At 37.9% G+C, this 25,045-nt stretch overlaps 1 protein-coding gene across 1 annotated transcript in view; it reads right to left on the bottom strand.

Moving 5' to 3' along the window:
* Positions 1-25,045, bottom strand: part of spns2 (spinster homolog 2 (Drosophila)) — a 65,689-nt gene that overhangs the window by 22,715 nt on the left and 17,929 nt on the right. The window contains exons 3-4 of the mRNA XM_046838801.1: positions 5,962-6,098; positions 1,333-1,484 (exon numbers count right to left, since the gene is read on the bottom strand). Of these exons, the coding sequence (XP_046694757.1) occupies positions 1,333-1,484; positions 5,962-6,098 (289 nt within the window). The remainder of the gene's footprint in view (positions 1-1,332; positions 1,485-5,961; positions 6,099-25,045) is intronic.

Genomic DNA, 25,045 nt, shown 5'->3' with positions numbered 1-25,045 from the left:
AACCAGAGACCATATCTTTTCAATAAGAGCTGGGAACTTTGGCAACATGAGTGACAGTGATTGTGGGAAGTGTGTACAGTGACACAAGCTGAAAAAAGTTTAACTTTATATAAATATGGAGTTAATTTGAGGCAGCTGGTAACATTTGAAGTGAAGAAAGTATAGTACAAGTGATCTGTCCCCTGATTTGCTGTCAGAAGAGAAATGCTAGTCGTGCCACCCACTGTAAAAGCAGAAAGAGCTACTGAGGACTTCATGGACTAGCCGTGGTCCAGACGTCATTATGTTGTGAATTTCTCCATTTTGCATGAGTATTTTAAACATTCTATTAGTACTTATGCTAAGTGTATGCCAGGAACTTTAGAATATGGAGAACCCATTTGTACTACAAGGATTTAGGGAATGGAACTGCTGACATCTATATCTGAATATGTGTAGAATCTAACTAGACAAAATTTTGTGTTTACTAACTGCAGTGTGTTTGCTTATTAATGCAAGGTTTGTCTGTGTTTGGCCAATGGATTTAGGCACAAAACAATCCAACTTCATGAAGTGCAGTGGTAAGCACTACAGGCAAATACAAATGAACTCAGACTGCCTCATTAAAGCACTTTGAAGGCTCTTCCTATTTTGAGAGCTTTAGGTGACCTGACTGAGTTATTCATGCAAATCAGTTTTTTTTTATGTCGGTCTCTATTTGCAGGTCCTGCCTATATTTGTGCCTTTGTCGTCCATGGCAGTGACTATACAAAAAGGTGCTGTGAGCCACTGGGCTCAATTATGTGCATTTGACCTTTACTGAGCTGAGATAGCTGTGCCGATAAATGTTGCTGTCTAAGCCTGAACCTAGCCAGGCTGTCTGCTTTCAAAATGGCCTGGCACAAAACAAAACTCTCATAAGAATAAAAAGAATGTCAAAAGTATCGTAAAAGGCCATGCTGAGTCACAGTAACGCAACAGCCAACTATAGTGTCGGGTTTGAATTATGTCAAATATGGTTGCCAGTTCAGCCAGCTTTGAGTGGTATAGGATTTTTCATTACAGTTCATTACCCTGCATGCATCCCTGTATTTCCCCCAGCAAGGATAGGCTAGTTTTCCCCTCAACAAATTAGCATGTAACAGTCAGTGATGCATAGCACAGTCTCTGCCTTATCTCCAGTTCCTGAATAAACGCTGTTGTAAACTGCCACTGGTGACACAGACGAGCTGTTGTGCTTTGTATCAATACAAAAGCTTGCCAGACCTCACAGACCCCCTTAGATTTCTGACTCTGTAGATGTTTTTCAACACACTGGGAGTAAAAAAATTCTGATTTTCAGATGAAGATTACCTTCCTAACGGTATGGCCAGGTAGAAGACAGAAAGCCATGTGGTCCTCTTGTTGTTGGTAAACAAATCTCCGATGATGGTGGGAGAGATGGAGGAGTAGCTGGATTCTCCAATGCCTACCAGGCCTCTGGATAGCACAAACACCCAATAGTACTAGAACAGACAAGCAATGCGTTAAAAAAAAAGGAAGATGATATAATAAGCCAAAGGAATTACACAGATGTTACCAATCAGCATAACTATAAGAACCTTTATATATTTATGTACTGCGTGTGTGTGTTATATATATATATCCCAGGCCTTATTTTTTTTTTATTCTCTCTCTCTTGCCCAGCTGTTCTGCTTATTTAGCAGTATCTCTTCATAAATCTGCCTAGTTTTACTGTAAAACACAGCTGGGTGTGGATTTCCCAAGAAGACCCCGATTCAGCCTCAGTGCAGAATTAAAGGACAATGACCTGTCGTATGTACTTGCTTCACTGCATGAATAGGAAGTGTAATTTTTTTATATGTATATAACAATAGTCACCCCTTACAATGATCTTAGAGAAGAAAGAACATCTGGGTAGTGCACTCTGACCCACGCCTGCTGGTTTAATGATTAGAAAAAAGGGAAGGAAGAGAGACCTACCCTCCTTGCTTGGAAACACAAGGTGGGGTCCAGCTATAGATATACATGTGGTAAACTCTGGCTAAAAATGTGTGTGGGAAGAGACTGGGACTGTATACATTTATAGATGCTCTAAATTAATCTTTTCTGTATAAAAAAAAAGGCTTCGTAATTTTATTTATTTTAAACACTCCCATAAGTTGCCACAGCAGGCTTATTTCTTCATATGAGGAAAAGACGCATATAGATTATTTTACCTCCTCGTTTCTTTGCACTATTTTTACACTCTGTAGTTACACGTACACACTCATTCTGATACTATTTCTCTTTGTTCTTGTTTCTCATTTCTGTCCTTTCTACCTACACACTCACTCACACACACACACACACACACACACACACACACACACATAGTGCAAATGACGCCAAATGTAGGACGCCCAGACAAATTTAACAGCGCTACAGGGAACCAGTTTTGCAAATGTGGATTTAATTTTTTCCACAGAATCACACCCTGCACTCTTGGATCTCTGGATCTCTTGGGTTGATTCAATGGAACGCTACCTGAAGACAGCTGCTAGTTCCTGAAGAAGAAAGCAAACCTTTAATACATGAAAATCACTGTTCATTCCTCAAGAGATGATTAATAAGTCTGGATTGCTAATCCTAATCCTAGCCTTAAGCACTACTGGTCCCTGAGATATACAAAGACATTTCTTAGTAATGATGTCCATGTGGTAATGTGTGAACAATAATGATTTCCTTTCTTCTTAAAAGAAGGATGTCTAGCACTGTCCCCCTACCCCATGTTCCAGTTTCTGACCCCCCTTCTGTTAATTTTCATGCCTCAACCCATCTGACAGCCTTCAATATAAAAGTGCGGGAAAAATAAGGGTGGGGCTACTATTCCATTTTGATCATTGCGTGTTATATCCTTCCCAGCAGGTTTAGAAAAATTACTATGGAGTACGTGACTGGAAAGACACACTAGAGACTGAATTGATAGTAAAGCTGGGCTATACTCCTCCATACACACAAAAACACACACACACACACACACACACACACACACACACACACATCCTCCTATAGTGAACTGGGTTCTTATAGCAGCTGCTGTGCTGGAACAGAAACGGTGTGTGTGTGGTATGTGTGTGTGTGTGTGTGTGTGTGTGTGTGTGTGCATGTGTGTGTGAAAGCTGGAGAAAGCTGGAGAGCTGCATTGCAGAGAGTGAGGGATGGAGGAGCAAAATGAGTAGAGAAGGAGGAGGGGAGAACTGGCGGTGTAGGGGTGATACAAATATTAACCAGCAACACACACTGAAGATAAGTGGATAAATGTAATCATGCAAATCTGTGTATACATCCCTGGGTTATAAAAATCCTTTTAAAAAAAATTACTAAATAAGTATTTTTGGCCATTTAAATTGTAATGATTTTAAATTGTATTTAGCAAACCACATCTAATTTGATAGCTTCCTCTTCACTATTTATGTTCAATACAATAAGTAGAATGTGCAGATTACGTAAAACCAATGACGTTTTAGTCTAAGAAAAAGAAGAACTCAAATGTTTCAATTTTAGAAAATGAAAATTAGGATAAAACCACTATTAAAGATGAATGAAATACTTATATTTTTTTATTTTCTATATGTAACTATGAAAAGTCCAACATAGAACCTCAAATGACTATTCATCTTTGAGAACATGAATAATGAAAATCCTTTTAAGTTCTTTGGTCTGAGAAGTCCAATAAGAATAATAATGAGATTATCATTCCTCTGACCTTGTATACACTTTCATCCAGCTATCCATAAACCATAAACAAACACGCGCACACACACACACACTACAACATAATCTAAAACTCACATTTTTACTCAGTGTGCTGAGTCATGAAGCTAAGCTTATATTTTTAGTTTTTAAGGAACAAGACACAGTTCTGTTTATAAATTCATCCAGGATGGGTAGAGGGCTGAGCTAAATGCTTATTCCTCAAAAGTTCATATAGATGAGTTTCAACAAATGTTCCACATGAATACACACAATTAAGCAACTCAGAGGTAGCAGGCTTAGTCTTTTGTTAAAAACCAAGATTATAATATGTCATAAAGGCCACTGCTGTCTAATTTCAGTGGAATCACAAAAATCTATTGTTTAACCAAATCCAGAAGAATTCTATCAAACTTGGGCTGATCTGCACAGATAATCGCAGTCTTGCTTCAAGTTCGAGGGAGTTTTAAAGACAAGCATATCAACTGTAGGGCAGTTTTAAGTTAATAAATAGCTGTGTTTTTAATATTCACTCTTAAGACAAGGAGACTCAGAAGGGAGGAATATTATGTTTATATAGCCATAGGGGACACAGACAGGGAGGTGTTTAAGTTACATGTAAAAAAGTGATTCATTCAAGGACTGATAATATTCTCAATTGATTGTAATTTTTTTACATCAGTGCTAAATAAGGAATCAACTTCGAGTAATGCGTTACCACAATGAAGTCGACTGTTTCCCAATAACGAGTCTGCGACATGTCCTAACACGATGTAGTGATTTTTCCCAGTAATTACATTGTTTTAATATATTAATCAACGGCCCATTGTGCTCTGAGTTATATTTAGTGTTGTAATGCCTGGGGAAAATATCTCTTATCGTCTACCTGATAACAGCAGTAAACCGTCATTCCCTTACCCCTTAGTCATTTTTTCTTTCTATTTACATTAATAACACACACACAAAAACAGTGCAGCTAATCATGCCATAGAGAAGCCACTTATTATTATAGTTATATTATATCTATTATTATAGAAATAATGTTTCGTAACAAATATTAATAAAAAGCTTTCGATTAAAGCAGCCAGTATTGCCCAAAGTGGCGCTGTTATAAAAAATTAATCAATAACTGCTGATCCAGTATAATGACCAAATCCCAATAGACATTATTGCCATTTTGTTGCTTTTTCTCTTAATTAGCAGTCACTCTGAATGACAGTCTAATGCCCTTTTAGAAGCATGGGTCACACACAACTCACAAAGCATGCTAATAAATGCTGTTCAATCCGGGATCCTCAATCCTGTCTGAGTTTGACTGAATGGGTTGATAATAAACCTGAACCAACAGCTTGGGCTGCCCGTCTGTGTTTCCTTAACGCCTTAGTAAAGAAAAGGTTTATGAAACACAAATGCTCACATATTTAACTTGAATTAAATGTTCAACCGTATCCTGATCTTAATGTGATCTACCCAGGTGGCAGGTCTAATCACATTAAAGTGGCTGCCAGCTGAGATATAGATTAAACATGCGGGGTAGGGGGGAGTAATACGCAGCCGGAAAAACGTATCAAGGGGGCGTTAACTGACAAACCGTGCTAAGGATGCAGCCCAGCAAAGTATTTCACTGCAAAAAAATACTGTAGCAGAAGCCATATAAAAATATGGAAATGCTGGTATTTCGGCAAATATAGATTTTGGACTGATTCTGGAGCAGATACTTGGTTAAAGCCAATCACGTGCATTTATGTAATTATTAGATAAGACAGCTAATCAGGCCAGAGAAAAGCTAAATGACTATAAATAGATCACATCCGACTTTTTATTTTTTTTAGATACCTGCCCTAGTCTGAACAATATGGCTTGTTTTAATTACACTTGCTTAAGTGCTATTGGACAAGGAAGTAAGCATTTTACGCTAGTGCTGATTAAAAAAGACCAGCGTGAAATCTCTTAATTGGCAAACGGCCATGTATTAGCATACCACCATTGGGTTAGCTTTATCTTTGGACTTGTGCTGTATTACTTGTAGTGCTGTAGGTTACGACCTTGATTTTAACAGCACATTATGTGTTTCGGCTGCACCAAATGGACCACATTTATCATTTATTAAGAACACACGCTGATGAGCTTGAAAAGAATTAATGTAAATTTGCAAAGCCGCCAAGCTTCTCAAAGTCACCCGGTCCTGTTTAAACTTTTGATATAAGGCCATACTTGTGAGTAGACAGTCTTATTACGACCTCTTACCTCTTGGGTGATGAAGGAGCTCAGTAGTGTCACCGCCGACCAGAAGAAGATGCCGCAGCTCAGAATGACCTTCCTGTTAAATCGGTCGCCAAGGTAACCGAAGATGGGCGCTGCCACCATGAAACTGCAGATGAAAACTGTGAGAGAGAAAATGAGAAATTTCACATTAAATACAATAGAACACATTTTTCGAAAACATATTGTTACTGTTTTATTTTTTATTTGGAATTATGATACATGAATATTCCTCAGGACCATTAGAGAAATTATATGGAAATTTGGAATGTATCTAGATTCTTCATTATGCATCAAAATGCTACACTAATCCAATGTAGGAGGGCTATTCAAGGCTTGATTCAGCTTTCCAACCCACTTCCCACCTACAAGCCCCTGCTGCTCTGTATCCTGTGTCCAAGCAACAGCTATTCCAAAGTAGATACTTATAATCAAGGTTGTTAAAAGATCTAGAAATTGCTCTTGATTGGTTTTAATACGTTTAGTGACATCAGGTTCCTCTTTTCACCTTTCAAGTTTGCGATATATGATATGGAAACTCAAATTACAGTTCTTTACAGCTAAACTGCAGTTGCTATGAAACTCCACTGCTGACATTTCAGTTTTCAGTTTGTTCGCTGCAGAAAGAAAGATCTCATACATGGAAATGAAACTCTGTTTCCCTGAAGAGAATATTTATAACAATGGCTTATGTGACTATAGACTAGAAGCAACCACCCTTTGATATGTTGAATGAAGCTGAATAAAAGAGAGATAGAAAGGAAATAAATTTGCATTGCTGTTAATTAGACTTTTTTGAGGGTGGAGTTACATTTATTAAAGAGCTTTTAAAGTCTTACCAGGGGATTTACAATGTAAGCGCCACTGTTTCAACATAATCTCTGTAAAGATATGGGTGTATGTTGAGTCCAAACTGATTTTAAATTCACAGCATTTTCTAACACTAGACAATGCAAAATCCGGTTGCAAACTTAAATCCCTAATGACCAATTCAGAGGTGATAGTGACAATAAAATCCTGACTTAAATTGTCATGAGGAACCTGAAAGAAAACCAGATTTAAAAGGTAGCTCATTCTTCTTGGTGATACCAACTAGGATTAAAAATCATTACTTTTTACAGCCATAAACAGTCAGTAGCTACTCTGTTCAATAAAGAGTTCACAGTAAAATTACTCACTGAAAGAAGCATGAGTCTTGGGTGTAAACTGTTTCTGATGTTTCACTATAATGTGTTTATAGATGCATCTTTGAACTCGACCAGAGTTCTTTTGCTCTCCCATACACACACACACACACACTTTATACTGCCGGTCTATTGAGACGTCAACAAGTTGTTTTCTAACAATGTCACAGAGAATCGTGGATGTGAAGTGTCACTAATACGAACATGACCAGTGTCTTCACAATCAGCTAAAGAACAGATTTGAATTTCATATTGCTTGGAGTTGATCTGCATATTTCAAGAGTCAACAAACAGACTGATGTTTTTCAAAAATTTGGTCCTGAAAGTATGGCTTCTCTTGTCTGATATAAACAATATAATTGCTAGTAACACAGCAATTGATAAGATATGATCTCATAAACCAGGTTAAGTATTGTTTTTGCAGGTTAAAGTTCAAGTATTCTAACCGCATCCAACACATTTGTTTAGCTAGGTCAACTGGGTCATGTTGACAAAACAACAACAAAAAGTAGGCTAGAAATTACACATGTTCATTCTCTTCTTGTTTTTATTTACATACCAAATGTACATAGTTGCATTCTCTTATTACTAAGTGCTAGGTATGTATGCTAAGTAGCTAGCAAAAAAAAACCTAAGCAAATGTTTGCAATATATATAATACATTTTAAAAAGTCATTATACCGTTATAATAATCACAAAAATATAATATATATGATCATAAAAAATGGAAATCAAATATAGGTAAATTGTGAACTACTGTAGTAACATGACATGAGCAAAATGGCATTTTCTTGTGGACTAAATTGCGTGTGTTGCTGGACCATTTGAATAGTTACTTTGAATAAAATGTTAAAAATAAGATCTTTAACAAAATAAATTTATAAATGAGTCTATAAAGTACTTAGCATTATAAAGTACTTAGCATTTAGAAATCACAATTCTAAATACCTTTGCTTTTTCCCGCTCATTGCAAAGAAGGGAGCTTGGTGATACCAAATGCTTTAAAATAACATACTGTTAATTTTTCCTTCTGCCAAATATTGATGTCTGCTTTGGATCTGTGATAGCTTTCGAATTGTTTTTTTTATTATTATAAAAAAAAGCCATAATTACCTAACACTAAAACACAACACAATGTTGTTGGTTAACAGAGCAGAACTTTAGGCAATAAGAATATGTTCTGGTGTTCATGTGGCTTGTTTTGCAAAATAATAACAGATTAAGATTGTAAACTTGCAGTTATACACTGTACCGTGCCTTGCCTGGACAGTGTGTCGTCACTGTTTATAACACATCACCTTGGCATTGATTTATCATCACCAGATAACATGAATACAGCTTGTTATTGTTATATGTCAGTAAGTAGGTTGGGATCTCCAGTGGACTTCCTACTGATACTCTAAGTGACTAATCTGTGATCAACATGCAAAGCAATGGGTGAGGTGTGCATAGCTAATGTATGACACCCGGAATAGAAACCAAATGCATAACATAATGTTATTGTTACTGTGGAAGGAAGCGTTTGCATATGTGTTTCCTAATGTGTATTACATATTGTGCCTCTAGTATATGTTGTAATGCCAAATTAGCTTAGGTGCTCTACTCTGAGAGATTAGACTGCTAAGAAAACCTTTTAGATATACAATTTTAAGGACTCGGTAGCATTAAAGCAAGTTGTTACTATATATGGTAATCAAATGGAATTTCATGGTTACTCAAAATAAAGCATCTGCACCTGCTTTATATAACGGCAGCTCAGTGCTCCCAATGTTCAAAATGCCAAATTCAACATCCAACATCCTATCACCTTCCCAACAACTCTACACTTGCACATGAGAGACTCTTCAGCTGTGTGTCAAACTTGAATAGAGGTACTGACAACCAAAAGGAGAAGCGTTAAAAGCATGTTATCCTAACATGCTGTTATCCTAACCTCCTATTAACCTAAGGTCTGATACTTGGTTCTCTGGTAATGTCTCTGATAATGACTTCAACTCCCTGTGCACACTCACAAGGGGAATCTTGACGTGCGTGAAAAAGATAAACGAGGACACAAAGGCAGCAGAAATTAACGTGAGACGAGGTTGATACGAGATAACACAATACAGCATGTGACTGGGGGAAAAAAAAAAAACTTTGAAAATATTCATGCCACATCTTCTTAAACAGTTTAACAATGCTAACGTGTGTTCATTCAAAAAGCTTATCTGCTTTGTTTAGAGTGTTAAGCTTTGCATGTGATCAGACTCACCCTACATTCCCAGTTGATGAAGATGACCTGGGTGTATCTTTCTATCTAAGCTTCCTAACCCCACAACAAGTAGAAACACCCATTTTGCTAAATGTCACAGACGTTCTTTCACTCTGGAAATATGTTTAGTGTAAAACAGAACTGGGTATAAGCATGACTCAAAATGCAATAGCAAAACCCAGGAATGTTCTTGCCCTTCCACATTAGAAAACAAAATGAAAGAATTTAAAAAGCAGGTTTAAAACACGCGCACACACCTTTTTCCACCGACACCAATCGAATTCTGCCTGGCATGCATGCATAACATCCAAAATCTCGCCCTGCTTAAGAGTTATGAGGAAACTATTCAATTCCGGTCACAGGGGCTCCACTGCATCCTTGCTCAACAAAGACGGTGCAGATACTTGCCTTCTAGGTTGTTCCGACCTGAAGCTATGAAGCTCATTAGTGTGGCTGTCCACCTAGACACTAATCTTATCATTATTTCAGTAATAGCTCAGTCATTTGGCGAGCTTGGACTGTCCATCTAGTAGATTCATTAAGGAAAATGTGAGGTCAACACACCAACCTTACAAGAATTAGCACTCATGATTTCCTTTCAACATCTTTTGACTTCACTTCACTTTTTTTCTGCAGCACTTCAAATTCCTTTGCCAGTTACTGAGGGATAAAGAAAATTAGTCGCTGGTTTGGGTAACTTTAAACTTTAGTCAAGGGCACACACACACACACACACACACACACACACACACACACACACACACTCACACATATATACATAAAATCCTATATAATGAGGTGGTAAAGTTGTCATTAGGTACATGTAAAAAGACCATATTTATGACCAACTTATGACAGGATTTAAGAATTTGTTAAGGAATATGATAGTGTAGGCTTTTAAGTCAGTCCTTTAGTTTTCATTTTGTTAAAAACTTAAACACTAAGTACATTTTAGTCATGCATGCAGTACATTTCTGCACCTGTGCCTGAGAGCAAGCAAGTTTCAGGGTGTTCCTTAAGGAACAATTACATTGGCTGTCAGTGAGGTAAAAAGGATTATTAATAGGATAAATGACTTTGGTATGTAACCACCACACTCCTGACGGCCTTCCTGTGTCTTGTGCAAGCAGGCCATTGTGTATTTTGTTTATTTATATAATTGTCGCAAGGACCTCCTGCTGTGCTATTAGCTTTGTATGAAAGAAAAAAAAAGACATCCTTTGGTTTTGTGGGCTTTCACCGGAAACTAATTTGCATGTGTGCTTTCTGCATGTTTTCTGCATGCTCATATGTGACTAAGTGTTCATTCTGTTAAAACTCTGAGTGTGCTTGGATAAAAAAGGAAGTTACTTTGATCACTGCAGGACAATGGACTGTAATGAACTTTTATTTCAAACGAAAATAAAAAAGAAAGAGTCTGGTCAGTGTTAGTATTGGCCAGTTTCATCAAACTGTGTTACCACCATAATCCTGTAGACTACAATTTAGCCATTTAGCGTATTTTTCTTTTACGATCATGGGTCAGGAGATGGCAGAGGATTCATGTCCCAGACAAATCCAGAATTAAATTTTGAACAATAACAATGGGCAAAGACACAAAGGCAGTAATGTATAAAGCAAAGGGTAAATCTAAATTACCAGAGTACTCAACAGTCAAGACAAGACTCAGACCAGACAAAAGGTGGGCAAGAATTTGTAATGAGGAAATGCTTGCATTGGACTATTTAATAGGGGCTGGAGATACTATCCTCAGCTGATGTGTACAAACAGCCTTACTGACTGCTACAGAGAAAAGATTCAGTGGTTGAATGTAATTTTCATGCTCACACTCAATAATGTTGAACACAGTCACAGTCAGTTGAACACAGTTAGTGTTATAGCCAATTAATGCTATAATACTATTAAAATGTTATTTTCATTGTTTGGGAGCTTTGTGAATGTTTGCCACATAAACCTACTGATCATTATTTAATGTAAATTCTATACAATACCTTTACTTGCTTAATATTAAAATGGATTTCTCTTTTCTGCAGTAATAATGCTGTGACAGTGAAAAGGAGTCGTTGTAATTATCCCAGCATTATCTGACATGGATCTTAATAATACCAAGATGACCGGACATCCCGTGACGAACTGAATTACTGTAAATGTTTAGCTGAGAGTGGTGTGCAAATCACAATTATATAACTGCACATTAGAATTACATAACTCTTACTTTACATTCTCTCTGTAACTAATAAATCATGTTTGTATGGGTTCCAGTGTTTGCCACCTGATAGACCATGATACTTTCTTTTTTGTACACACCTACTCACGGAGATTGTGAAGATGACTGGTGTACACACTTCATATTTTATATTACTGATTCACTGTGATGTAACAAACACAGAGTGTATTTAATGTCTTGCTTACGAATGTGTTAAACTCTTATATAAAGCATATATGGATACATATATTGATTTCAATCATGATAGCTATGCTGCATTCCATTCTGTCACCTTCCAGGACGAGAATCTATTTAAGTACACAACAACCACTGTCACATGCATACCATTATGCTTAATCAACCTGTTTCAACTAACGTGATACAACCTGGAGCATTGTAAGCTTTTTTTTCCCACAACACCTGTGCCAGCTTTAAGCCGAAACTTGCATTGTTTCACTCGTCACCGCAGTAACACCTACAGTATTAAAAAACTAATGAGGCACCATGCCTACATGCCATGGCTCCGGAGGAAGGATGGCAAAAATTAAACTCATTGCTTTAATTACACAATTTAAAGCACGTACCTGAGGAGGAGTAGGAGTTGATAAGGCGATTACAACCCAAGTGTAGTCAAGGTTTTTTTTTGGCATAGATGCATTTTTTCCTCATGTATATTCTAGTACATTATTTAAGCAGATTCTGTTGTCAGCTTTCTCTTGACCTCAAATCCTTCAGTACATTTTGCTCAAGGGGTTTTGTAATGCTGTAAATACCTCATATTTAAACAATTTTTTTTAATAATTTAAAAAAAACTTCCTAATTGCATATAAATAGGAATGGAGCTTTAGGTTAGATTTGTAGGTGGAATAACTCTTTTACTAAAAATTCAAACCAAAAACAAAATTCAACCATGTCCCCACAGTGATTTTATTTAATATGCCTGATTAGATTAAAGTTGCATAGTGTGAGGTTTCTCTCTTTTTTTAAGTTTTTACCTAACGCTTGCATTGTGTTTCATCAGATTGTGTGCGTTCCAGATTTATTCATCTGTGAAGCACAGTGTTTGCAGCTAAAAGCTTCTTTCCGTCCTATTTACTTGATGGCTTGATTTGAAAACATTAGTATAGCATTTACATTTTTCCTGCAGGACTCTAATCTCCTCTGACAGCCCATAAGTCAGGTTTGATACTCATGAATGTGTCAGTATATATAAGTGGGTGCTGCCATGTAGGCAGTTGATGACTAAGCAGACACACTCTCCAATGTCAGATTGCAGCCTTTCATTTATGCCATTTTTTTTGACATGTTACTATGACAACTCAGGAGGTGGTACCTGTGTGTGTGTATGTCTGAGTGCATGCACGTGTATGTTATCTTCTTTGTTGGGATCACGAATGCACTTCTTTGTCCACTCATTCGCAGCCTTCCCGTCAAGGGCAAGTGCTTTCAGACACGCAGCCTTTACCTGAAGTGAATAGTGGGCTTTTTGTGTAGTGCTAATTGTGTTTGGATACAAGCGCAATTGTGGGGGTGTGGGTGGGAGAATCATCGTGACTAGGCACACAGAATGGCAAGAAGCCTTAAGCATGGATGTCACACATACAAGGGTAACACACGTCACTAAACTATTACAATTTGTACTTTGAATATACATTTTCAATGTCATTGTACTGGCCGTGTTCCAATAGTTTTGAAAGCTGTCTTGTCCGATTTCCAGCGTGAGAAACCTTGCTTATCATCTTAGATTGTTCCAGTTTGCGGTTATCTATTATTAGTAGAGCTATCCTAACATTTCTATCTAAAACCTTACGTTTTATTTCTGAAAGCTTCCAAGCTGAACCTCTTATTTGTGCTGTAACTGCCTTCTTGTGTGAACATCCAAATTGAAGCTGTCAAAGCCATAGTAATCACATTATTGATGGCTGCACTTGTGTGCTCCCTAAAGCCAACTCAGATCAGTGAAAACAGGTCACTTGTCAGTGAACTTAAAAGACACACGCACACACACTCATGCACACACTACGCTGCGTGGCTCTGCTGATCACTAAGTGATTAAAATCTTCCTTTTCATCTGCTATGAATAAACCATTGCCACACACGCTGGCACTGAGGAGACTGCCGTGAATGAGACAGGAGTTTGCTGTCTCAAAGTCTGGCTGAATTACTCAATGAAAACATCACGTAATGCGGCAGAGATAAAACCTAAACAGTCGAATGTCTGGGCAAGGGACAAGGTTTCTTCGCAAGTCTTGATTCAATATTTTGCATTCCTTATTAGTTTTCTCATAGAGATAAGGATGTTTGCTACCTATGGCTGTGTTGTCGAATACAATGCTGTGAAATGAATCTAATCCTGTCTGGTTTGATGTCAGGGTCCTGCACGCTTGATCTCACGGCGTAAAATATTAAGTCACGGAAGCGGTGTTGTAAGTATTTGGGGCAGCAGTGATACAGGAGAGTGAGGGAGACAGACAGACAGACAGACAGAGCGATGAGTAATACTATATTCAAAGCCTTGAACATGTCTTGACATGTTTGATTACTAACATTTGCAACTGTGAGCTGTGTGTTACCACGGGAAGTGTGTAAGTGTGAGTGTGTGCTGTTTTTTTTTAATATACTGTGCATATCACAGTGTATATGTAGCCTACAGAAATGATTGGTTGTCAAAAATAAAGTGCACCGTCATTAATCTGCACTACATCTGAGCGTCTTGGTGCTTTATATTTACCCAACTATGCACAAGTACCCTGTGATCATATAAAAATAATTGTAAACATTTTCACTACTGTTATTATTTTTCCAAAGCAACAGCCAAAGCGTCTATCTTTCTTTCTTTTATTTGGCACTCTTCTTTGGTCTATCTGTTCTGTGGTACTGAAGTGTGCTCAGCGTAATAATTATTCAAAATCTTCTAAACGTATTTCTCTATGGCCTGAGAAACAATTAAAACTCAATTTTCTTTTAAAACTCGATAGTTGGGATGGATGTAACAGGATGCGGGAAACAGAAAGTCTTAAGTCTTAAGTATAATAAAAGAAAGTTGTATAAACACTTATTTCGGAAAGCATTAACAAATCTGTAGTAGCTTCATAGGTGCCCTGAGCAAATAATCAGGAGTATTGTATCTATTTACATTCAAGTGTAGGGCTATATGTTTGTAGGGATTTTTCCTGGGGTGTGAATGACTGGCATCCCTCTGGGCCTTTTCCCAGGTTTCAAAACGAACTGTCGAACAAATGAAAGCCCAATGATCCAAGCGTTCCAACAGCTTGTGTGAAGATGGCTATTGGTTGGACATTTTGAAGAATTTTAAAAGGCATTTTTTCCAGGCTTGACAGACACTAATGTAGTTATAGTATTCAGACTATGGCAATCATCTGATGACCATCAAAGTGCATATGCTCTATTCTTGTTGAGTTCCTCAGGGCATTGAGTGTTTCTTGTCATTTCCTGACAGCTTTTTTCAGAAAACGAGGATCACGGTTCCTTGCCAACATAGATTTCTACAACTGATGAATGAAAAGTTAAGGAATCCTCCTTTGAACCAGGAAAGAAATTTGATCCAACCTACCAAACAATGTGAACGATGCTCAACTAAGCTGCAAAAGCATTTAAAAAATGTTGCCAGATTCAAGTTCTTGTGAAGACCTAAAACGAGTTCTGTTGTTTTATTTCAGTTGGCAGTGGGCCAAGAGTAATCAGCGGTTGAAACTTTACAGAATAACCCTCAAGGGTTCAGTCAACAAGGGCTACAAAGGGCCTTGCTCTTCCAATAGTACTTTATTATACAGTACAAAATATACCTGTTTAAAGAGTCTTACCTGGGACTATGGATTAATACATTTTTTTATTTTTTTTTTTCTCCAATTGCGAATAGAAGCTGCAGGTGTGCATGCTGATGAAATGACAGTTTTACAGGAAGCTCTCTGATTTGCTCAGAGTTTGTGGGTTTTCGAATGAGATACCTGATTTTCCCATGAAAGGGCACTGTGTACACATACACTATACAAGCCTGAATGGAGTTAAAGGTTTTAGTGTACTGTATGTTGAAGTAGAAGTGAATGGAGCCAAAACAAACAGGAAATGGAGCCTTTTTTTTTTTTTTTTTTAACAAAGAGAGTCCTATAAAGAAATACGGCTTTTCGTTAAAAAAAGATAATGGAGATGTCTAATACAACCGAAATGTCTTTTGATTCTTCATAAGGAGCTTTTGTTATTCGAATAACTGATGAATGATGAATGTCTTCCATGTTGGTATATTACTGAGTATAATAGAATTTACCATGGATTATATAGGTATCCTTAGACAGGATTAACAGTCCCTGGAGATCACAGAGGTGTCGAAAAATCATAGCGTTATTAGCTAATCTGCTGATAAAGTAAAGTAACCAATGTGCCATTAAAAACATGCCTCCCATGTGTTTTAGATCATTATTAGGTCATCTGACATCTACGGCTACTGAAGGCAGAAAGGAAAGTTTGCATAAGTGTGGAAATCAGATTGCGCGATGTGATCCTTCTATACTATCTTTTTTCTTCTTCTACATAAAAAATTATCGGGGCTACAGGAAAGAATTTCAACGTGACCCACGCTGTCCATATTTTAAGTATTTAAACTGCTAATCCTTCTATCTCCTTTAGCTGATGACAACTCTCCTTTCACTATTGATAGTTTCCTGATGTGTGTGTGCAAGATCGTTTGAACATATATGACACTAATCTGAAACAGAACCCATACCAAGAATGACATACCATCATATCACAGAGAAGTTTAGTTATTATGCTGTTACCAGTGTCAGTGTCAAGCCCTATTCATAGGTCAGAGACTGAGATAAGAGGAGTAGAGTGATTTAGCACTTGAGTACCTCGTCCTCTCCAAGCTCTAAATTGCTATCGCACTCATTCACAATTTTTTAGTCAGCAGGAGGAAAGGAAAGGTTGAATTGAACATGTGTGGTGGTGGGATGAGATTCAAGATTAAGTCATAGCGACTGTCAAGTGTATATAACACAGTCCCTGTGACTACATTAAGGACGGATATTTAAGCCGCATGCTGGTGACATCAGACGGCGATAATTGCCTCAGACAGCTGAGACATGTTAATCTGGAAGCATGTTTAAGATTTAACGTTCACTGTTGGGTAATACGGGTATAAAAATCTTTAAGGGTTTCCTTTTGGACTGAAGAATTAGGAGGGTGAGATCCGCTTTACTGTGCCAGAACATCACTTCCCTGTATTAATGCAGTAAATTTGACAGTTCTGGACCACATATTTCTCTAATGCTTACTTTATATAAGTCAGAATTTACGGATGATTTCTATTAAGGCTCTGTACAAAAGAATGATATGCATTTTAATATCACAGTGTTGCTTAACTCTCAGGTCTGATTTGCTAGAAGGAGGTGAACTCACACAGAAGCAGCAGCAATGCTTTACTAGTTTACACAGAGTGTAATGCAAAGATACTCCACATGAACAGGTAAAAATATTGTATAATATTTAACGCATTTTGGAAGAAGTCACGAATATCAGCTGAATAATTTGTGGCATTTGGTGCAAGGATGCATTTGTGCTTTATCAAAATAATGACAGTTTATAGCTAGTATATCATAACCTATATTAAACATTAAATGTAACTATAAATGGATAACTATAAGGGAAATAAAACACTTTAGGACACACACACACACACACACACACACACACACACACACACACACACACACATATATATATATATATATATATATATATATATATATATATATATATATATATATATATATATATATCCTATAAGAAAACATCCTGCTATGTTTCATCCGGCTGTTGTCTAACAGTACTCTGGATGTATGGTGTAAGAATGTGGGGTTATTTTGGAGCTTTTTTTTGGCTCCTAATAAAGACACTCAAGCAAAGTGTGTTGAAACACAGGAGGTGACAGACATTAAGCTGCTGTCATATATATATATATATATGTTTAAAAAGCATTGCAAAGCAGCTGAACTTTTTCTAGATTTGATTTCTTGCTCTGGAGTATTTCACCGAACCGCCCGGCTTCCTACATACAACTTCACAAGAACACACACATACATATCAGTAGCAAACCCACTTCACATTCCATCCCGTCAATGTCTTTAAACCTCAACATTCATTTCACCACACTTTCCCACTTCAGTACTCTCGGTTTACAAGGATACGTGTGTCTAGGCTTCCAATGGCCACGTCCATCATTTGATGAATGTGTTTTGTGGAAAAGGACTTCCCCGAACGCTATCATGCATTTTTTTTTGGACTCTGAGGAATGTGAGCGGTTAAAAGCTGCTTTCGGAAAACACCCAGAATAATAAGCTGCCAAGTTTTTCGGGGTTAGCCTGTGTGATTGTAGAACATGCATATGTTGAACTGGCACTTTCAGAGTGTGTGTGTGTGTGTGTGTGTGTGTGTGTGTGTGTGTGTGTGTGTGTGTGTGTGTGTGTGTGTGTGAAGTGAAGCAACGGCCACTGATGAAAGCAAAACCTCAACTCAACTCAACACTTCACAACTGAGGGGTGTTTGTTTAACCGGATCGACTCTGAAATATGTGTATATGCATGAACAAGCAGCATAAACATATCAGTGCAATTTATTTTGCAGCTTATGTACACGACCCTCAGACTGATAACGTGTTCTGAGTGTAGGTGCATTTGGCTGCTGGGGAATAAAATCTAGTCACAACGGTCATAAATTTGGAGACAGAAATAGAAAATAAGGTATATAATGTGGTATGTGGACTATATTGTGTGTTCCCTCAAAAGTATGTTGCATACTCAAACAAAATGCAGTGGCCAACTTGTTTTCAGTCACAGGAACTGTTCTGGTATTTTATGGCGGCAGAATTGTGGAGCATGGTATATTCGGGTGGGTTTTTTAAAAATAGGCTGCGGAGCTTTCTTTTTCTGTTATAAATACAGGAGCAATATATCTAATGACAGACCAATGCTCAAATAACAGTGTGTGGTGATAAGCGTCTGCGCGTGTGCGTGTGTGTGTGGCAGCAATTTCCGACCTACAGCGGTTTGAACTTATAGACTAAAAACCATCAGACTCTAGCTAAAGTGTGTGTACATATATATGGTATAATTACACACACTTCTCTTCAGTGGAGTTACCAAGTTTTTAGATATGAGACAACAAACTGGAGCATGGGACGACAAATGCACTAATGTACACAATGGTGCAGTTTTTTCATTTAGAAAGAAATAAAAACATCCATTCGGACTTGCAGACAAATTTGAAGTAATATTCCTGGTGCATTTTCTAGTCTGCCACAAAGCATATAATTATTTGCATTACCAAGTTGGAGGTATGAAATTGGATGGAAATTGTTACAAGAGAGAAAGCTGCCACCCTGTGCAGCCAATCTGGCAACTCCCTGCTTCACTCTCCCTTACCTTGTTGCATACCGTCAGCACAGAAGTAAGCATACCGTACATGGGTGTGACCCACGTGTGTTGGGGCGTAGTGCAAGCTTGCTCTGATTTGTTGATGCACATGTCAATCAATGATAAATACCTTGGCATACTCCTTAATTGAAGGTGGTATGTGTGTGTGTGTGTGCCAAAATCTAAACTGATCCTATGGAAGTAATGCTAGAATGGGAATTCTATTACTGAATGGTTTGAAATTGCATCTTTATACAGTAGCAGTCCATCCCTCGTGTCTTTAAGGGTAATTCAAGAAAACATAATTCTTCAAGACCTGTGTCCCTGAATATACTGGAACCTGGTTGACCATCTGTGGCATTCACCTATACCATCTTCTTATTCCCCAAATCTAAAGAATCTATCCAGCCACGCTTTATTAGATCTCGCTGTCTCATTAAGTGGTGCAAGAAGCTGCTTGTCTCTATTTTGCTCATTCCTCAAATCGCTCAATCAATTGGTTTTTTTTTAAATCTTTCAATCACTATCCTTCTCCCCTCTTTATTTCTTGCACTTGCTTCCTCCTTTTTTTAAACAGCGAGCCTATTAAACTGACAGTGGAACTGCAACAGCTGCCAAGCAGAGACGATACCGTGTCATGTCAGGCACCTAATTACATGAACGCAAAGGTCTGAAAGAAAGAGAGGAGGGAAATAAAAAGAGCAGGGGCGAAGCAGCTGTGTTCTGTGTGTGAAAGGACTGCACAGCTGATGATACACAGACAGTTCCTCTCAGTCACAGCCAAAGAAACCAAGAACTGAAAGAGCCTCCATTAAAATGAAAACTGAGAATAAGGAATGTGTAACGTGGCAAACATACAGTCGATCTACAGTAGCATGAGCTGGCTGGGGTGTGTGTCTGTGTATGTGTGTGTGTGTGTGTATGTGTGTGTGTGTGTGTGTGTTAATGCGTGTATGTGTGTCTGTGTGAGAGAGAGACAATTCCACACTTGTATTTTCTTGTGAAAAGGTTGTTCGTCTCTTTCCCAAAATGCATCAATGATCTCCAGACAAAATGAAATGATATCATAAGCAGCATTCGGAATATCCCACTATCCTTAAAGGAGAGCAAAAAAATCCACCTGTGCCACAATTACTCACACTCCCAACGCAGCCCTGTCTGACAGCACACACTCCGGCCACTGTAACTAAATCAGACGAGTGTGTGCCAGACACAACGGCTAGACGGGGTGAGGTGCAGACAACAGAGCAGACGGAGAAGACCTGCACTTGTGTTCATAACTGAACATGTTCAGGCCGCAGTGGCTCCGAACACACAAAGCACCTGCCTTTCATTTTATTTCAGGCCATGACCTCTTCAACTCACTGATCAATGCAGGCTAAGCATGAAACCTTAATTCGCAGGAGACGGGAGATCAGAATTGCAACCTTTTTGTAAAGAGTCAGACCTCCTACAGTTACAGTTTACTCACAGATATCTAATCTAAAGTCATAGCTACACACTTTGAACATTTTGGATGGTGAATTATAGTCTCTGACTTACCTGTTGCTTGGTTTCATTTTCTAAATACAATTACAAATGGGTCTTAAATCAGATTTGGTGTAGTCAAGTCAAGTCAAGTCAAGTCAAGAAGCTTTTATTGTCATTTTAACCATATATAGCTGACGCAGTACACAGTGAAATGAAACAACGTTCCTCCAGAACCCTGGTGCTACATAAACAACATAAAGCTTCATAACAGAAAAACACAGAGCTGAGGACTAGTAAGTGTCCTCGCCACATAAAGTGCAATTCGGCCTGGATTTTCTGAGGGTTTGTTGAGAGTTTCATGCCGAACTATCTGAGTTTGTTGCGCACTAACTAGCTAAACAAGAAACAATACAAACACACACAAAAAAGATAAGATCTAATCCAGTGTGACAATGTGACTCACTTTGGGGAGTGCCAACTTTTTTTTTTATTATGGGAAAACATAATCTTGGTGAGAAGTAAAATATTTTATCTGTTTCTATGTCTATTTCTATTTCCAATGTTGGGCTGCAATATGAAGAGCCACGACCATGCATGTGTATATTTATATATATATATATATATATATATATATATATATATATATATATATATATATATATATATATATATATAAATAAATATATAGCACATTTCTAAAAACTAAATGTGACATTTTGCTTATTAAATGTATTCAGATCAGAATCATCAATCATGACAATTTTTTTCTGTCATTTTGTATGCAAAGTTTGTGTCAAACTACTATAAACTGGAAATCCCAATAATGTAAAAAAAAAAAAAAAAAAAGAAAAGAAAAAAAATAAAAATAAAAGGGTCTACTCCATTTTAAAGCTGCCCTCTTCTCAAATAGCCCTGTCTCTCATAAGACAAAAGGAAAGTTTTGACATTGCTTCGGGACAGTAACCTTATCCAAAGTCAGCCATCTCCATTTTCCCCTTTCTGTCTCCCCATTCTTTCCTCTGCCCTCCTCCCCTCACCTTTCAATTAACCACAATGGCCTGCAGGTATCCTGGCTAGCAGCTTGTTAGATCTGTTTTCTTAAGAGACCCTGATACCTCCCATTCATTACAGCGTCTGATGTACAGCACAGCAGAAACATGGCCTTTTCACACTCATTGTAGTTTACCTCCCAATGGTTAAGGATATGTGTTGAAAAAGGAGACAGTGGACTTAAAGTCAGTCTTAACAGGCTTCCCAGGGTGTAATGAGAACGACAATTTGCAGCGTAGTGACAAGAAAAGAGTCGCGGAATGCTCATCATTGTGGAAACTGAAAAGATGGCTGACAGGTGTGAATGCGACAGCCTAAAGCACATACCGTACAGATCAGGAAAGAGCATTTGGCACGGATGAAGTTTCACGAGGTCTGGAGATCATCCAGTTCATAACCAGATTCAGGACACATGCACTGTCCAGTTTTGCAAAGTTTGTTAGAAATTTGGTGTCTAAATTTCAGAGAGCTGAACCTTTGCTATGTCAGATCATTCACATAGAGGTGTTGTGTCATATGGAGCCTTTTATTGAGGTCAGGCATATGCATTGGATTATTTGTTGTATGACCTCATGGCTGATATCCTGCTCTAGCAACGGTTGTTCATTGACAAATAATAAAGGTTTATCACGTTAAGGGTCTATTGTGAAAACTGAAAAAACATCAGAACAGACAAATTCTATAGTTTAGCATATAAAATATTTGAAATATACAAAACAAATATCTTTCATTATTATCAGAAGCTTTAAAGGCTTAAAGTGGCGTGTGCTTGTGGACTATTCAGAAGCTCTCTATGTTTTTTTGTAACTCTGTTACAAAAAAGTCTGTACTCTAGTATTTTGGTCAAAAACAGAGGCAGTTTTAGATGATCTCAGCTGTGGAGGCCAAGCCTGGACCAGATGTGTTAGAATGAGTTTTTGGTTTTGCTTCGCCAAGCAAGTCGAAAATAACCTGCATGACAACAGGTCAGGGACTAGTGTGGGAACAGAATGCTAATTAGCTAGCTGGTAACGTACACAGATAGCAATCAAGAAATTCTTGGGAGCTATTAGATTGCTTTGGTATTTGTAATTAAAATCTGTGTAAGCGTTATTTAGTATCTATATGCCCGGTTTGGTACATCTTTGTGTAATCCAACAAAGCTAATACTACAAAACTAAATGTATTCGTTTTCCAATAAATATAATTAGGTTAAAAAGCCTTAATATAGAACTGGAACTCCCAAGTTGTAGTTTTCAACTTGATTTAACGTGAACAGATAATATGTCTTTCAGGGCAATCTCTATTTCTCGACTGCTCTATTCGTAAAGTTAAAAAAGGTGTAACCTCTCCCAGACTTTAATGTTACACTAGAGTAAGAGACATGCCAGTATTCCCACTCACTCACCCACGCTCACGCAAGTCTCAGATGTTCCCAGGTGACCCCACACACCCACGCTCTACTCTACACGCACATGCAGCCGGTGGCTGAAGCATATGAAATTCTGCAGCAGTGTGTGAGACTGTCAGAAGGATCAGAGTCTACATTGAGCCAGATTTAAACACACACACACACACTCATACACACACACACGTGTGTATTCTCTATTACACCCAACTGTATACAGCAAAATCCCCCAACTGATTTAGGTCTTCCAGTGCTCACTCGTTACTGTCTGGCTTTACAGGTGTTGATTTAACCCAGTAAAAGTTTGCTGTGTATAATGTGCTCACACACTCAGCTGAATTAGCTCAGTTTGTTGTTGACTGAAATATAAGCTTTAGCATTCAGGATGCCCTTTGACACCATCGCACAATCTCACATAATAACTTTAAGCATGTGACTTTGGTTTATTCCCTAGTGCTTGTCTGCATTAAGACTTACATGATAACAGAATACAAACTAGATCATTACAGTTAGATTCCTGTTTGCGATACAACAACATACTGTTGCTAGCTTGCAAACTATATAGGAAGGTAGTAAATAAATCAGATAAGGCAGATAGAGATTCTGCTTGCCAGTATGTTTCTGGTTACGTATACCACAGAATTTAGCATTCTACAAGCAAATATGAAAACATATATAATCAGAGCGGACAACGTGGGATGATATATTTGTTGAACTTTCAATGGGCTGATGGCTGAACGAGTTCACTATGTTTTTATCATGTGGTGGTTATTTAAACATATTGGGCAATTTTTGCCTCCCAACAGCAAAAGAATCTTTCAAACAAATGGCATACTAATTTGGGCTCGGCTGTGTCCAGCCAGTAGCTCCACCCCTGCTGAGAATGAACCAACAGCGTGCACTCACTACTGGGACTGAGCCAATCACCTGCATCTCCAACCAATCGTCCAGTCAAAATGAATCATTATTTAATTCTGTGTTTTTTATCCTCTCTGTAATTGTTTTGTCAGCATTTTGCGTAATACATTTGAGCCAGATAATATAAGCAGATAAGAGAGATAAAGTCCATACCTAGGTATGTAGAGTCTTTTTTTAAAGCAATTTTCGAAGATTTATCTTCTAAGCCCCAGTGTGCCAGACATTTTAATATCTTCAGAGCAATTGAACGAAACTAATAGACAAACACCACCTAAATTCGGCCCTGGACTGCCCCTGGCACTGCAAGGTATTATGTGCATATTTGTGTGTATGTGTGTGTTCTTCAAAACCTGTGTACGTGTGCATTTAGGTTTTCCAAGGTCACTAAATGCAGTCGACTCCCAGCATCCAATGGGATTTCCACATAACGGCTCTCTCTTACAAAAGCTTAATTGAAGCAGCCTGGTTCAGGAAGCCCTACCCAAACTCTCAGAATAGCCTTGCCTGTACCAGCACAGCAGAAATACCTGCTCCCCCTGCCTAATACAACACCCGGTGTCCGGACCTAACACACCCATTGGGCTGACCTGCAAATTAACTGAACCCTAACTGTGAATATCTCAGTGAAATGGCTATAAATTTAAGCCAGCTGAAGTCGACACAACACCACTGGAATGTACTTCTATCAGTTGTGGTACTTTACTATTATACACCCATCGTACCATCAAATTAAAAAGCAATCATTTATATCACCTTGTCATAAGTGTTTTTATATAATTTTTATAGTTATCTACATATCTGACATATCTTTATGGAGCTATTAATAACAGCAGCTGATAAAAAGGCTCTTTTCTGTTGCTTTTCTTTTTACTTTGTCTTATTACTCTGGTTACAGTGCACAAGTGCTGCACTGTTGGATCTGCCATAGAATCCCTTAGAACAAATAGGGAAAAAAAATGTGAAAGCATCATTGACTTCACAAGTACACAGTGTGCTCCAGTATAAACTAGGTCTTTCCTCGCAGTGTCAGGAAGCAGACAACGAATTCATAAGCTCAGAAAACACAGTGTAGCATGATTACTTTTTCTGTTCATGATGTTACTTAAAATAGTTTTCAATGCATTTAAAATATACCATATGAATGCTTTTTTTGGACTGAGCTATAGTTTAGGGTCT

The sequence above is a fragment of the Silurus meridionalis genome, chromosome 25 (genome assembly GCF_014805685.1).
Source record: "Silurus meridionalis isolate SWU-2019-XX chromosome 25, ASM1480568v1, whole genome shotgun sequence".
NCBI lineage: Eukaryota > Metazoa > Chordata > Actinopteri > Siluriformes > Siluridae > Silurus > Silurus meridionalis.
This window is presented reverse-complemented; position numbering and strand designations above follow the sequence as displayed.